This window comes from Artibeus jamaicensis, unplaced genomic scaffold, assembly GCF_021234435.1.
Source record: "Artibeus jamaicensis isolate MK-2021 breed Jamaican fruit bat unplaced genomic scaffold, CSHL_Jam_final contig_851, whole genome shotgun sequence".
Classification (NCBI taxonomy): Eukaryota; Metazoa; Chordata; class Mammalia; order Chiroptera; family Phyllostomidae; genus Artibeus; species Artibeus jamaicensis.
In genome coordinates this window covers 1,135,068-1,150,545 of record NW_026521986.1, presented here as the reverse complement: position 1 = coordinate 1,150,545, position 15,478 = coordinate 1,135,068, and the positions used below count along the sequence as shown (strand labels likewise).

The following is a 15,478-nucleotide window of genomic DNA, read 5'->3' as shown; positions in this document are numbered from 1 at the left end:
TCTTTATAGCACCCTTGAGGAATAGAATAGTATTGCTGTAGTCTTACTTTCCAGAGGGAAATACATGAAAGGCTGTCATCTGAAACCAAAGTGAGTTGTTTAATGAACAGGAGTTAGACTCTGGAACTTATAATTATTGCTCTAGGGCTGAATCCATTAAGAATGCAATTTAATTTGGGGTAGGATTTATAGGAGATACTGGAGAGCACCAATTATTTGCAGGCAAGGCTGAACAGTGGTAATGTCATGACCAGGAAATGTGAGGGATGTCATGTACACTGGCTGATCTTTCTCACTCGCTAACCAGATAAAGGAGATGACGTTATCTATAGCAGAATCCTCTAATCTAAAGGGAGTAATATTAAACAAAGTAAGAAAATATTTAAACACCTATCCGAAACGTGGGTTGAATCTAAAACATTTTGCTTTGTGTATAAACTCTTTGAAGTGAACAGATTATCTTATCACAGCTTTCTGTTTTCTCATGCAGGTACCTTTTCAATATTGTTAAGGTTAGAATGGAGGAAGTTTCTAGTTATTATATTTACTACCATAGAGTTCATGGGAAGTTTGAACTTTAGTAAGAAGTTCTCATGAAATTTGCATCTGTTAATATCGAGGGTTTTAAAAAAGCACTGTGAGGAGGCATTTAAAAAAGATAAATGAATAAGTTAACAGAAATGTTTAAAGCAGAATTTTTAATGAACAAGAACACTTGAGATTTTTATTTAATTTTAAAATGCACCCCAGATTACAGATGCTCTTATAAGTGTTTGAAATTGGAGAATTTGAAAGTGGAGCTTGAAAAGCCAGTAAGAGCTCTTACTGAACTTCTTGGACGCACTCCACATGGAGAAGACGTGTACACTTTTGAAAGCTACTGGGACTTCAGCTTCCGATGAAGGCTCTGATGGATCCTGCTGTAGCAAAATGATTAGATCATAGGCTTTGATGCATGACTGAGATTGCATGTGGTCAGAAAAATCTCCAAGAAGTGTACTTTGTAGCTTGATCCATCTCACATGCGAGCAGAAAGCCGAGGAGTGAGCTCTAAGGAATAAGCACCTGGGAATGTGAAGACGCTGGAGGACAAACAGTAGTAACAGGAGTGCAGGGGAACGAGCAGCAGGAAGAGGGAATGGATGCAGATTCCCACACTAAGCCTGGATCTTTAAAAGGGGAATAGAGTAGTTCCAGGTTTGTATCACCACCCGACTCCCTACTGAAGCAAATGTTAAGCCCTCTTTGGAAAAAATTATGCCCAACCGAGACCCATAGGTTTCCCACAGGTTAAAACCATGCTGATAGAAGCTTGTCATAAAAGGTCAACAAACAGCCACAGCTGAGAGTCAGCAGAAAAGACCAAGAACTGATCCTCCTGCTCCCTATGTAGAACCTTAGATACGAAAACTATCAACACAGAATGCAAAATATCATGTATAAAAGGTTTAAAGAAATAAAAGATGAAATCACAAAAATGAGCAAGTAGTAAGAGGCTAATGAAAATGATCTAGCAGATTTTTAAAAAGCACCAAATAAAATGTGTAAATATAATCACTGGGGGAAAACCTTCGATAATTAAATGGTTAAATATGCAATGAGAGAGTGACCTGGAAGATCAATAAAGAACCAAGAAAGGGACAAATTCCTATGTCAGTGATGACAGTAAATACAAGGGGACTGAATGCGATGCTGACTGTGGGTTTTTTTATAGAGATTTTTATCCACTTGAGGGAGCCTGCTCCTTTTCCTAGCTTGCTGAAACTTTTTTCAAAATTTGGTTTTTGGTTACAAATGGATACTGGAGTTTTTCAAATGCTTTTAGTGAATCTATTTTACTGCACTTATGGAGATGCTGACATGGTTTTTCTGTCAATATGGTGAATTACACTGATGGATTTTCAAATGACGAAGTCACTGTGTCTCTGGGATAAGCCCAGCTGGTCATGCTACACAATCTTTTCCATGCATTGAATTTAATTTGCTGAAATTTTCAAACAAAATAGAATTTAAGACAAAGTGCATTCATGGACCTATATAAGATACTATACCCAACTGTTAGAGAATACACATTATCTTCAAGTGCCATTGAATATTTACATGACATTGAATATTTATAATAACTGACTCTGTACTAGTCCATCAAGTAATCTTGATGAATTTCAAAGAATTGTTACATGTAGCCCACCTTCCCTGATGGCTGTTCAAGTCCATTAGAAATTGAAAATAAAAAAGATAAATTGTACTATACCTTTAAAAATTAAAAAACCACAATTCTAAATAACTTATGGCTCAAAGAAAAATCATAATAGAAAATAAAAATAATGAGAACTGAATCATAGTGAACTATTATATCAAACATTATAAGATGAAGGTAATGAGATATTTAAAGGATGCTCTTTAGCCTTTAAAGGTTAAAGGAAAGAATAAAGCCTGAAAATTAAGGAACTAAACAGCCCCACCTTAAGCTGTAAAAACAAAAGAGCCCAAAGAAAATAAAAGGAGTGAGATAGTAAAAATGATTTTATTATTTTATTTTTCCATTTCATTAATTCATAACAAGTTGACTGTTTGTAAAATTTGTGTGGAAGCACAAAAGCCCCCCAAATAGCCAGTGCGCTGCTAAAGAAGGATAAATCGGAGGACCAGGGCACTGGCCCTACCAGATATTGACACTTGTGGAGTCTCACTCTTCCTGTCTGTGTTCAGGCCATGTGGTCATGGTCAGAAAGAATGGAGATGACTGGTGGAACAGCACAGTGAGCACCGAGGCAGGCACACTACCGTGGTGTCCTTGACATGTGGTGGAGGTGGCAGTGCAGGGCAGAGGGAGAGGCACTTGGTCTCCATAATGGTCGGGGACAGTTGGTTGTCCATATGGAAAATCAAATCAAATCAAATCAAAGTGAATGTAACATGATACTCCCAAATCAATTTCATGTGGTTTAAAAACAGTTGTAAAAAGTGAAACTTAAACATTGGAGAAAATGATAGAATATCTTGCTGAACTAATGATACAGAAGGATTTAAACATTTCTAACACAAAATTGCCTACCAGAAAAGAAAATATTGATAAATTCAGCTATATTAAAACTAAAGAGTTATAAAAAAATTTGAGAAAGCTAGTGAAAGTACGACTTCTAAAACTAGAGACGATACTGGTAATACATGTATTACTGATAAAGGATCAGTGTCTAGAATAGAAAGAATTCTAAAAAACAAAAGTCAATAGGAAATGACAGACAACCCAAAAGTAAAAGGAGCAAACATATGGAGAGGCATTTTACTGAGATACACAAACATATGATTAAGATACTCAACTTCGTAAGTAATTAGGGGAATGCAAATTACATCTCTGGTGACATATTTTATGTACACTAGATTAAAAATAAGAACATTTGACAACACCACAGGTTGGTGAGGATGTGGCGCTAAGGATTTTTAGACATTGTTTAGAGCATCAAACACTTAACCTAACAGTTACACTTGTAGAAATGCATCCTAGAGAAACCTGTGAATGGACACATTAGAAATCATTTATAAGAGTACATAGCAGCCCCATGCATAACAGGAAAAAACTGGCAACAACCAAATAACCTAAAGGTTTATTGACATGGGATGAACAGATGAATAGCAACATATTTGCATAACAATACCATAAATCAGTGTGCAATAAACAAATCAGTGTTTTGTATGAGATGTGTGAAACTCAAAACCATAAATCCAAAAGAAAAAGAAGTCCCAGAAAATAACATCCAGTAATATTTTTATGGCACTAAAAGGGAGAAGTTGGATAAGATGACAGAGGTATATGCAAATAGATGCAAGAGTGTTAATAATATTCCAATTCTTAAGTTAAATGGTGAGTTTTCCAGGATTCTTTTCAGTGTTAAGCTTAGTAACAAATATTATATATCTTTTCTTATATTTATATTATATATAATATTGCATGGTAAAAATGTGAAAGCAGAGGGTATCATTTGAGCAAAGACTGACAGATGAGGGGTGAGCCATGTGAACATCTAGGGAAAAATGTTATAGGCAGAGGGAACAGCCATTGTGAAGGACTCAAGATGGCTGGTCTGGAGTGGTTCTGTTTGCGGAAAAGCAAGGAGTGTTTTTTCCCAAGTCACAAATGTAACAAGTTAATCCTTGCCCCCAAAGGACTGAGGACCGTAGTTTCTCATTGCCTTCATTTTGTGACTGCCCTGCTTCTCCAGAATGATCTCTCATGCTGGCTGCACATATGTGCTTTCAGGGCTGGGCAGACACTGAGAAACAATCTTGGAGCCCTCTGTTGGACCAGACTGTCAGCTGACCTGAAGGTGGTCCCATTGTATGCGAAAGATTCAAGCTTCCCCGACTTTGCCAGGTGTTAAGAAACCCAACTTCCTGCTCAGTTTCAGTCCTTGGTAGTGTAGCTCCAACAGGAATAGGGACAAGAGCCAGAGGTTGAGTTTTAGGACTTCTGGTCAAGATGGAAGCATAGGTAGACACGGTTCATCTCCTCACACGACCACAAGAAGAAGTACAACTAACTTCAAACACAAAAAACACCCAGAACTGCTAGGAAATCAAATTGTATGGAAGTCTGAAAACCAAGGATTTAAAGAAGCCACGTTCATCCAGATGGGCAGCAGGGCAGAGATATGGAGTGGGGGCAGAGAGGGTGGGGTGGGTTGTGGAGAGGTGGTGATGGCAGTGGTGGAATGGGTGGTCCCACAGTCATGCGTGGTAGATAAAAATCGGGAGAGATACTGTGGGCATGAGCAATCCCAGCCCCAGGCCAGACTGCACAGCCCAGGGTTCCAGTGCCAGGAAGATAAAGCCTCATAACTTCTAACTGTAAAAACCAGTGGGGCTTGGGGCAGTGGAACAACTGCCAGTTTCTCAGGAGAGTTCATTTAAAGGGCCCACATGGACACACACCCACCCACTCTGGGAATCACCACCAGGCCAACAGCTGGAAGGGTGCCAGTCACATGCGGGAAGTGGGTGAAGTGACTGGAAATGGGGCGAGGGCCAGGCAAACCTCCAGAAGCCAGGCAGTGGCACTGTCCCTTCTCTGACCCCTTTCCCCACACAGAGCCACAAAATGGTGAGGTGGGTTCGCCATGGTCAATACCTATGGCTCTGCCCCTTGAACTTAACAGGTGTGCTAAGACAGGGAGTCAAAGCAGCTCTAGCTAAAAAACAGAAACAAACACAGGGAGGCTGCCACATTGAGGAGACAAAGAAATATGGGCCAAATGAAGGAACGGAACAAAACCCCAGAAAAAGAACTAAATTAGATGGAGATAAGCAATCCATCAGATTCAGAGTTCAAAACACTGGTAATTAAGATGCTCAGAGAACTCACTGAGTACAGTAAAAACATATGGGAAGAAGTGAAGTATACACTAAGTGAAATAAAGAAAAATGCACAAGAAACCAACAGTGAAGGGAAGGAAGCTAGGACTCAAATCAACAATTTGGAATATAAGGAAGAAATAAACATTTAACCAGAACAGAAAGAAAAACCAAGAATTCAAAAAAATGAGGAGAATATAAGATGACTCTGGGACATCTCCAAAAGGGCCAATATATGAATCGTAGGGATGCCAGAAGGAGAAGAGAAAGAGCAAGAAATGAAAACTTATTTGAAAAAGTAATGAAAGAAAATACCCCCAATTTGGTGAAGGAAATAGACAGACAAGTCCGGGAAGCACAGAGACTTCCAAACAAGTTGGACCCAAAGAGGACCACACCAAGACATGTTATAATTAAAATGCCAAAGGTTAAAGATAAAGAGAGACTCTTAAAAGCAGCAAGAGAGAAGCAGACACTCACCTACAAAGGAGTTCCCATAAGGCTATCAGCTGATTTCTCAAGAGAAACTTTGCAGGCAAGGAGGGACTGGAAAGAACTATTGAAAGTGATTAAAAAAAAAAAGCAAGGACCTACAACCAAGATTATTCTATCCAGCAAAGCAATCATTTAGAATGCAAGGGCAGATAAAGTGCTTCCCAGATGAGGTAAAGCTAAAAGAATTCATCACCAAGTCATTCTTACCTGAAATGTTAAAGGGACTTATTTAAGAAAAAGAAGATGAGGCCCTGGCTGGTGTAGCTCAGTGGATTGCTGTGAAGCAAAGGGTCGCAGGTTCGATTCCCAGTCAGGGTACATGCCTGAGTTGCAGACCAGGTCCCCAGTAGGGGACACATGACAGGCAACCACACATTGATGTTTCCCTCCCACTCTTTCTCCTTCCCTTCCCCTCTCTCTAAAAATAAATAAATTAAATATAAAAAAAAGAAAAAGAAGATCAAAACTATGAACATTGAAATGATAACAGACTCACAACTGTCAACAACTGAGTACAACTGAGTGTAAAAAACAAAAACAAAAACTAAGTAAAATACCAGAACAGAAACAGAATCATAGATATGAAGATTATTTGGGTGGTTATTAGTTGGGAGGGGGAAGTGGGTAATGGGGGAACAGGTACAGGGAATAAGAAGCATAAATGGTAGGTACAAAATAGATGGGGGGCGGGGGGGATGTTAAGAACAGTATAGAAAATGGAGAAGCCAAAGAACTTATATGCACAACCCATGGACATGAACGGGCACATTGCTGGAGGGAAGGGATTACCGGGCAGAGGTGGGCAAAGGGGGAAAAATGAGGCAACTGTAATAGCACAATCAATAACATATCTCAATGTAAGGTAAAAAAGTAAAATAAAGAACTGATTTTAAAAAATGTACAAGCACTTAGCTGGCAGAGATATTTAAGATTTTAGAAATGTAACAAGAGCCTATAAACTCCAAGTCCACTTAGCATTGCAGGTTGCTGAGCTTTGTGTCCAGCAAACTCCTGGGGTTCCTCCACCCCTTATGATCCCAGAGAGCCATCTGCTGGAGAATCCCTTCATGGCCTCAAAACAAGTTTAATTTTTTCTTCTCAGGCATTTAAGTCTTGTGCCCAATTTGATGCCCAAGTTTTAAAAAATCTGGAAAATAAAAGCAGTTCCAGTGCTTCAGCCACTCTTTATGTGTGGAAACCGTTTTTGCTTCAGTGGCTTTTGTTTGTATTGGTACAGTCACGCCTTGGTACTCGTCAGCTTCAGAACTCGTCAAACCCTGTACGTGCCGCATTTCTTTGAGAAAAAAATGTTGAGCACTGGGCATTTGCTCAGGACTTGCTAAAACTAGTATGAGTCATGACGCTGCCCTGAAAGAGAAAGTTCCTTTGGTACCTGTCAGTTTCAGTGCTCTTCATGAATTCCGGAAGGAATTACCATGAGTACCGAGGTACCACTTGTACTGCTCATACAAGGTTCCTGGGAAAAGGTGTTCCAACAAATGCTGCTTCTTTAGAGCAGTGCTGAGGGGCTGTGTCAGAGCCATCCTTCAGAGGGACTGCGGGAGAGAGACTAATGCGTGCTCGGCCTCTGCCCAGAGAAGCCACCCTGCGTCTTTTCATGCTATCCTTCCTCTTCTTCCTGTGCTTTATTTACCTTAAAGTGATTTTGAAACTTTGTTAAGGAAAGAAAAGGGCCACTCAAAAGAGAGGTTTGATGCTTACAACCAGTCAATGAATAGGCAAAAGACAAGGATTCAAATTAATCACTCTGTCAGTTCTAAAGAGACAGAAGGTAGGTGAGCTCCTTCTTGTCAGTCAAGGATAGAATAGACAGGTTATGATGGGGAACACGTATGCTGCTGGGGTTCCTCCAACTCCCACTGTTGAGACGACCTGGTCTCAACCAGCAGTTTCCCTTTGACTCATTAGTAATACTGTGGGAATGCTAGCTATGTGTCTATCTTCTGGAAATCTAAACATATCTAAACTGTACTAAGAATGGAAAGAGAAAAACCCAGCACCTTCGGTGGGCACTGCCTATTAAATGGCTGATGCCCATTTTACAATGTGATGATTCGATACATGTTGATATTGCAAAATGATTGCCACCATAAGGTTAGGTAAGTTCCATCTCTTTATATAACTTTTTTTGTGCTAATGACATTTAAGATAAACTCTCTTAACAACTTTCAAGTATATAGTACGGTGTTGTTAACTGCAGTCACGGTGTTGCACGTTAGACCCCTGTTCTTATTTTCTTACTGCTGAGAGTTTGTACCCGGTGCCTGGTCCACCTTTATAGTCAGTCGCCTTACGCGCAGTCATCTACCCCGTCCGCCACCCCTCCCCAGGTGAGCTCTTCTAGCAAAATTTGCCACTGCTTAAAATCTCTCTGCTGACTCCACGCGTCCACCCATGGCTGCACCCAAGCAGCTGAATGTGGCCGGGGAAGAGCGCACGAGCATCTCAACCCGCCTCCCTTTAACTGATGCAGGCACATCCTCAGTGGGCCCGCGACGCTGCCTGGCAGTCCTACCGCATATCCCCGGGAAATTCGCTCACCTGTTTCTCAAGAGGACTGTTTCACACTTTCTCCTCTTGCCTAAAATCACCAGCACTTCTCTTTCCCTTTTCAGCTTTTTAAAAATTTGACTGAGAAAATAAAAGAAATATGAAGATAACTTTCACCTACTGCATTCCCAACTCCGCACCGCCCTCGGCCGCGCCCCCCGGTCCCCGCTGCGGCGGAGGAGGCCCGGGAAGCAGGGGGCGCCCCGGCTCCCATCCCCTCGCAGCGGGAGCAAAGCAGCCAACCTTAGAGAGCGGCCACTGTGCGCCAGGCTCAGTTCTAAATACCGCGTGTGTTAACTGACGTAGTCCTTACGACCGCCCCGTGGGGTAGGAGCCTTACGGTTTTACAGATGAGGCGGCCGCATCCAGTAGCCTGTCCGAAATCGGTGCAGGGCGTGACCGCGGCGCGATCCCTCCGCTCTCAGGGCAGCGCCCCCTGCAGCTGCCTCCCCTCTCCCGCGTCATCAGTTTCCCGCTCGCTCCCAGATCTTCCGTCAATTGACAAGCACATTCTAATAATCTCTTCTATTTTAACAGCCTACCCTCGACCTCATATCTCCCTTCAGCTGACCCCAGCGGCCCTCCCTTTTGCAATTTCTCGTGAGAGTTATATTTGCTGTACCCACTAACGTTTTTTCTAATTTTCTTTTCAACCATTCCAGTTCTGCTTTTGTCCCTCCCATTTCACGGAAACAACTTTTGTCAAGGTCACTAATGACCTCCGAAATATCAAAGGCAGAGGTCATGTCCATGCCAGACGGCCATTCTCGTTTCTTTTTTTTATATTAAATTTTATTTAGTTACTTTTCAAGTACATTTTTTTTTAATCTATTTCTCCCATCCCCCCCCCCAGTCCTCATCTCTGTGTCTTTCATACTTGTTCCTCAAAATCCCTCCCCCTTTTCCCCCTTAAGTTCCCTTCCCTCTCCCCTCTGGTCACTGCCCACTTGTACTCTATTTCAGTGTCTTTGTTTTTATTCTGTTTGCTCGTTTGTTTTATTCTTTAGCTTCCTGTCAAAGGTGAGATCATATGGTATTTGTCCTTCAATGCCTGGCCTATTTCACTCAGCATAATGCTTACTCAACCCCTCAGAGCTGTTTTATTCACTGGGCTTCCTCAACACCCTGGTGCCTGGCTCTCGCTCGCCTGCCAGTCACCTCCCTGTCTCCTTTGCTTGGTCTCCCTCTACCGGCCACTTGTAAATGTGCGATCGCCCAGGACTTGGGCGGGGCCCCTTCTCTGTCCCAACACTCTCACTCTCCTGGGGCTCTCAGTCCATCTTAAGGCTTGAAATATTACTTATAAATTGATGACGCCTAGATTGTTGTCTGTACCTTCGACCTTTCCCTGGGCTGCCAACACTTTCATTTGGATGTCATAGGCATATCCATCACACGAGTTATCGTCTCCAATAAAATTCTTGATTTTGCTTTTCATCCTTCAGTCCCATTTTCGGGAAAGTGGGATCTTCCCCCCCCCCCACACACACACACACTCCACATTGTAACCATCAGCAGGGCTCTACCTGCAAATTACATCCCAGAGCAGACCTCCTCTCCCCTCATCCAGGACGATACCCGCACCCCAGCACCATCCTCTGTGCCCTAGGTTTTGAAACAGCCTCCAAATGGGTCTCCCTACTTTGTCTCTCGCTGCGATGTAGCCTGTTTTCCACGCTGCAGCCAGAATCATTTATTATAAATATGTCAGAACTGGCCTTTGCCTATACCTCTTCCTCCTCACTTCCTACGATGCTGCCTGCCCGCCCCCCCCCCCCACTATCCCTTTCTTAGACTACAAATGGACACCTCCGACTCAAGGCTTCTGTCCTTCCTGTGCCTCCGTTTTTCACTGCTGGGACTGCTCTTCTTAAATTAACCCCAATTAAGCAAGAGAATTCATTATTTTGGTATGATTTCTGTTCATACCTTCCCTTATCAGAAAAACTTTCCTTGGTTTCCCCATCAGAAATAGCAGCGCCTGGGAATTTTCCTCTGTTTGCCCGTTTTAATCACAGTGTGATTTGTATCATATTATTTGTCTGTCTTTTTATTTGTTGCCTTGAGTGGCCTATCAGGTCCATGAAGGCGGAGACACTATTGCTCTATCTCTAGCGCGTGGAACTAGGTGCTTAATAAATATTTGTTGAATTTTTGGAATAGTGGCAAGTATTAGCCCTACAAAGTTATAGGATGAGAATGAAGATTAGGTGTAATACCGTTTTAAAAGTAAAAAATAAGTTGTAAATGATGGATGGAAAAGGGTATGTGTGGAGAAAATTGTCTCGAAGCAGCAAACGACAGTCTCGGGATTCCTCAGTGGCTGCAGGAGTCCATCCGTGGTGAGGGCAGGGCCTCACAGGAGTCCTAGAAAACTAAAATTGGTGAAACTAAATGAAATCGGGGATCTCACGTTCCTTAAACGTGCTCCACTTGGAGCATTGAAAGTCACAAATTGTGAATTTAACTCTTACGATGATAGTAATGAAAGTGACTTTTTCAACCCTTTCCAGTTGGACTAGAACGTTGATGTACCTAATTGTTTCCAGCGTCCTGGGTTGCTCTTCCCTCTATAGAGAACAGTGTCAGAGTGGACTTCTGTCCCTCTCAACTTGACGTGGTTGTGAGTTCTGCTCACTGATGCAGGAGAATGATAAGAAAACTGTGCAAACCTAAGGAATTCTCTTATTCATCGTTATAAGGTATAAAGGGATAGGGACACTCTCTTTAAATTCTGTTATCATTTCAGTGTGCTTTTCAAAGGATGAATCTTTAATCACCTCCAGAAAATGGGAAAGAGTTCTTTCCTACCCTTGTACATATAGATACAATTAAGAAAAATTCATATTACCTGATCTTTGACTCTGAATAAACATGCTACATAATAATTACCTGACATAACTGTGATTTTAAAAGTTTCAAATGTAGGTGAGTGCTGGGTACACATCAGTAGATAAGTGGAAAAAGGCTGTGGTACATTTACACAATGAAAAAAAGAAGGAAATATTACCCTTTGCAAAAACATGGATGTACCTGGAGAGTATTATGCTAAGTGAAATGAATCAGTCAAAGAAGAACAAATGTTATGTGGTTTCACTTATATGTAGAATCTAATGAACAAAATAAACTAACAAAATAGAAACAATTGAGTTCTGGTCTGCAAACCAAAGAAACAAACTCATAGATGCAGAGAACATACTGACAGCTGTCAGAGGGGAGGGGTTTGTGGAGCTGGGTGAAATAGGTGAGGGGATTGAGCAAAAATAACCCCTCATAGTGCGGTGATTACCAGAAGGCAAGGGGCGCAGAGGAGGTAGAAGAGAGTAAAGGGAAGGTGAATGGTGACGGAAGGAGACTTGACTTTGGCTGGTGAGCGCACAACGCGATATGCAGATGATGTGTTATAGAATTGTACACCTGAAACCTATATAATTTTGTTAACCAATGTCACCCCAATAAATTCAATTAAACATTTTTTTAAATGGTGGGCACAAAATTCCACAAAACTCACATTGCCCAATTTGGCTATACAATTTGTTTTTAAAGGCATGATTTACATGATTATTTTGTAGTGTTTGGTTCATTGTATAAGATTCCTTTGCAATTGCTAGATTTCTTCATGTTTCTCACTGATTTCTTTTTATCCAGAGGGAGAAGAAGATGAGGATGAAGAGGATGAGGAGGAGGAAGATGAAGAAGAGGAAGACGAGGAAGAAGATGAAGAAGATAAAGATGCAGACTCCCTGGATGAAGGCTTGGATGATGACGCTGAGCCGCGTGGTTTTACTCTCCCTGGCATCACGTCCCAGGAACCTGGCTTGGAGCCGGAAAACGTGGACCTTCTGGAGGGAGCCACCTACCAGGGGCCAGACAGCATCGAGTGGGAACAGCAGAATCAGGGCCTGGGTAAGAGTCACGAGTGCTTCCCTTCCCCTCCTCCGTCCCTTCCTTTTATTCTTCTAAGGTGACACTGAGCAAAGTGGATTTTCTGTTTGTGTTTATGGATGGTGCATTTGGGAGAAAGTTCTCAGTTTTTTCTTCCATATGTTTGTATTGAATAACCAGGCTCTTAAATAACCAGGCTCCGGTCTCCAGCTGCCCGCTGAGATCATGGACACCTCATCTTTGGAAGGAATTCCGTCTTTCTTTCCCTGCTGGAGGAAAGAAAGCTGTGGGCTTTGGGAAGACTTCCAAATGCGGAGGAAATGTGTGTAACGAGTATGCTTAACAAGTGGTGTGAGTGGTCTGGAATCAGAAAAGAAATGCATTTTGTCATCCTTTGTCCCTTTAGAATTTGCTCCTGAGGGGGAGATTCTAGTCCGATGACTTGTCTGTTCATTTCATTGTCAAATGCAGTCCGAGTTCAATGGCAGTGTGCAGACTACCCCATGCCCACCCTCTCTCGTGCACGGCCCGCATTTCCTGTAGAGACTCCATGGGTGCGGGCTGACCCTGACTCAGCGTCTCTTCCCTGTCAGCAGGGAAGCTCCCCTGTCTGTTTCCTCTTGGCTTTTTTGGAAGAGACACTGTCAAGTTCTGGGTGATTCCTTGAGGCCTCACTCTTTTCACCTGAGGTCAAGTGATATATTCTCCATAGAAATCCCCCCTCTCCGAATTCCCTTGGTCTTTAACAGGTAGGTCCATTTATAATCTTCAGTGTAGCAGAAGTCAGGTTTAAGAGTCATATCACTGGTTTTGGGGGATTTCAGTGAAAATGTGGATGTTGGTCTGGGACCTCACTCTGGAATATCCTACTAGTGTGTCTTGGTGCCTGACTGAAACTTTTAATTTGTAATTCTATTATAGCAGATTTCTTAAAGATCACTCTCTTCTTCTCCCATGAAAAGATTTTTTTTTAGATCTTCTTTAAGCTCAAACAGGAATTGGTAAAACCTTTCAAGGCTGGCAGTCTAAGGAAGAATCCTTTTGACAATCTGCACAACTAAAGAAACATGAATGAGAATGTTTAAAGCCATTTTTCTCCTTTATAGAAGTCTTTGATGAACTGTCTTTTAAATTTGGTTAATCAATTTTTCTAACAGACCAGTTTTGCACTTACCACGTTCCTGGAACTGTGCATGGCATTTGGAACACAGAGAAAAACAAGGCAGTACCTTTTCTGGATTCGAGCAGAGCCTACTTTATGAAGGCCTCAGTGCAGGGAGGGTTTCTGTGCTAAGTGTGAGCTGTAAGAGGGCAGAGCAGAAATGCAGAAGAGGGTTATTATATTAGCTTGGCGTGTGCAGAGCTGGCCCTTGGAGGATATGTAGGTAGGAGACAGCTTGCAGGGGAAGGAGGCCAAAGAAGGGCTATGCACAAAGGCATTGGAGGGACAGAAGCATGGCACACAAGGATGGGTTGCTTTGTGTCAGGTTTGTTCTTATTATAATAACTTACCATTTCTCCAAATGTCTCTTACCGTTTAATGTCACTTCTTTTCCTGAAAAATTCATTTTTTCCACACAGTTTTAGCATCATGGGTTTCCTGGGAACCAAAACAAGGAACACATCTTGCAAGCTGTTCTTTTTCCCACTGTGGGAAGGCTGTGGTTGAGTTGTGTTTGGGACTGAAATTTTATTAGCTCATCAAATTTTCCTTGAAGTGTCAAGAGTATCTCTTCATAAATGAAAGCCAGTAACAATTTCTGAATCAATATTAATTAACATGGTTTCCTAAATACTCTCAGATAGATGAAATGAAGGAAAAGCTCTCCTCTTTGTGATGAATTTTATGGTAGGTAGAATAACAGCTCCACAAAGGTGTCTATATCCTAGTCCTTGGAATCAGTTACTGTGTTTATCTTACATGGCAAAAAGGACTTTGCTGATGTGATTAAGTTAAGGGTCTTGAGATGGGGACTTCCTCCTGGATGATCTACGTGGGCCCAGTATAATCATAAGTGTCCTTAAAAGGGGGAGGTAGGAAGGTCAGAGTCAGAGAAGGGGATGTGATGGTAGGCAGGGGTCAGAGAGATGTGGCCACGAGCCAAGGAATGCTGGCAGCCTCCAGAAACTGGAAAAGGCCAGGAGGTGGATTCTTTCCTTGAGCCTCTAGAAGGAACACAACCCTGCTGACAGCTTGACTTTAGCCCCTCAAGACCTATTGCAGATTTTGACCTGCAGAACTGTAAGGCAATGAATTTGTCACTGTGAGTCACTAAGTTTCTGGTAATTTGTTATAGCAGAAACGAGGAACCAATACAGCTTCAATGAGTATTTCATAAGCAGCATAATTTTAGAGAGTAGAATTGCATGGCAGCTGTAGTCAGAGTGTGAACATTGTAAAATTAAGTAGTTTTTCCGTAATGAGTCATTAAAAATGCAAGCATTGAGATCCTTGAAAAAGTAAACCTATTTAGTATAATAACACTTTAATTTGCCATCTTCTTTATTCCTATTTTTAAGTGGGTTATTTTTATAGATTATTGCATTTTATTTTACAATATGAATACTATTCTAAAGCAAATGCTAACATTCATATAAACTGAAGAATGGACAGATTGAAGTGGGTAGCTAGAATTGGCTAAAAATAATGCAAACCCTTTGAATAGATTATAGTCTCGTCTTCTGTGGAGAGCAGAAAACTTAGATGACTTTCTGAGATGAAGTTGTAGATTCACAGACTGAAATTCTCATTGTCACATACACATTGCCTCAAATGCTTTGGAAAGATGGAGCTCAGCTTCTTGTCTGTGGAATGAACTGTCTTGTCAGGACAGAGAGAATCAGGAGTGGAAGTTCCGTGTTACAGGTGAGGTGGACTGATTGATTGGTGAAATGTCGGTACTGTACGAAAAGCTCTTTATTCACATGTGCAGAATCAATTTCTTTTCTGACCTAATAAGTTCATTTTCCGACTTTACTGGCAAGAACCTGTACAAAGAGCATATGCTTGACTCACACCACTTTTTATCCTGTTACTACGATAAATCACACACTTACCTTTTTTTGAAGTGTAGAATCAACATCACCAAAGTTGAGTCAACATACCATTTTACTGTTTAAACGTTTCCAATGTAATTCATACCAGGAGAGTCTTTCCTTGTGGGTACTCTACAACTGT

General features: G+C 41.6%; 1 protein-coding gene across 2 annotated transcripts in view; it reads left to right on the top strand.

The window, feature by feature from the left end:
* ARMH4 (armadillo like helical domain containing 4) overlaps window positions 1-15,478 on the top strand; it is a 100,489-nt gene that overhangs the window by 28,603 nt on the left and 56,408 nt on the right. For both annotated transcript variants that reach the window (XM_053673213.1, XM_037139747.2), the window contains one exon: window positions 12,064-12,321. In XM_053673213.1, the coding sequence (XP_053529188.1) occupies window positions 12,064-12,321 (258 nt within the window). The remainder of the gene's footprint in view (window positions 1-12,063; window positions 12,322-15,478) is intronic.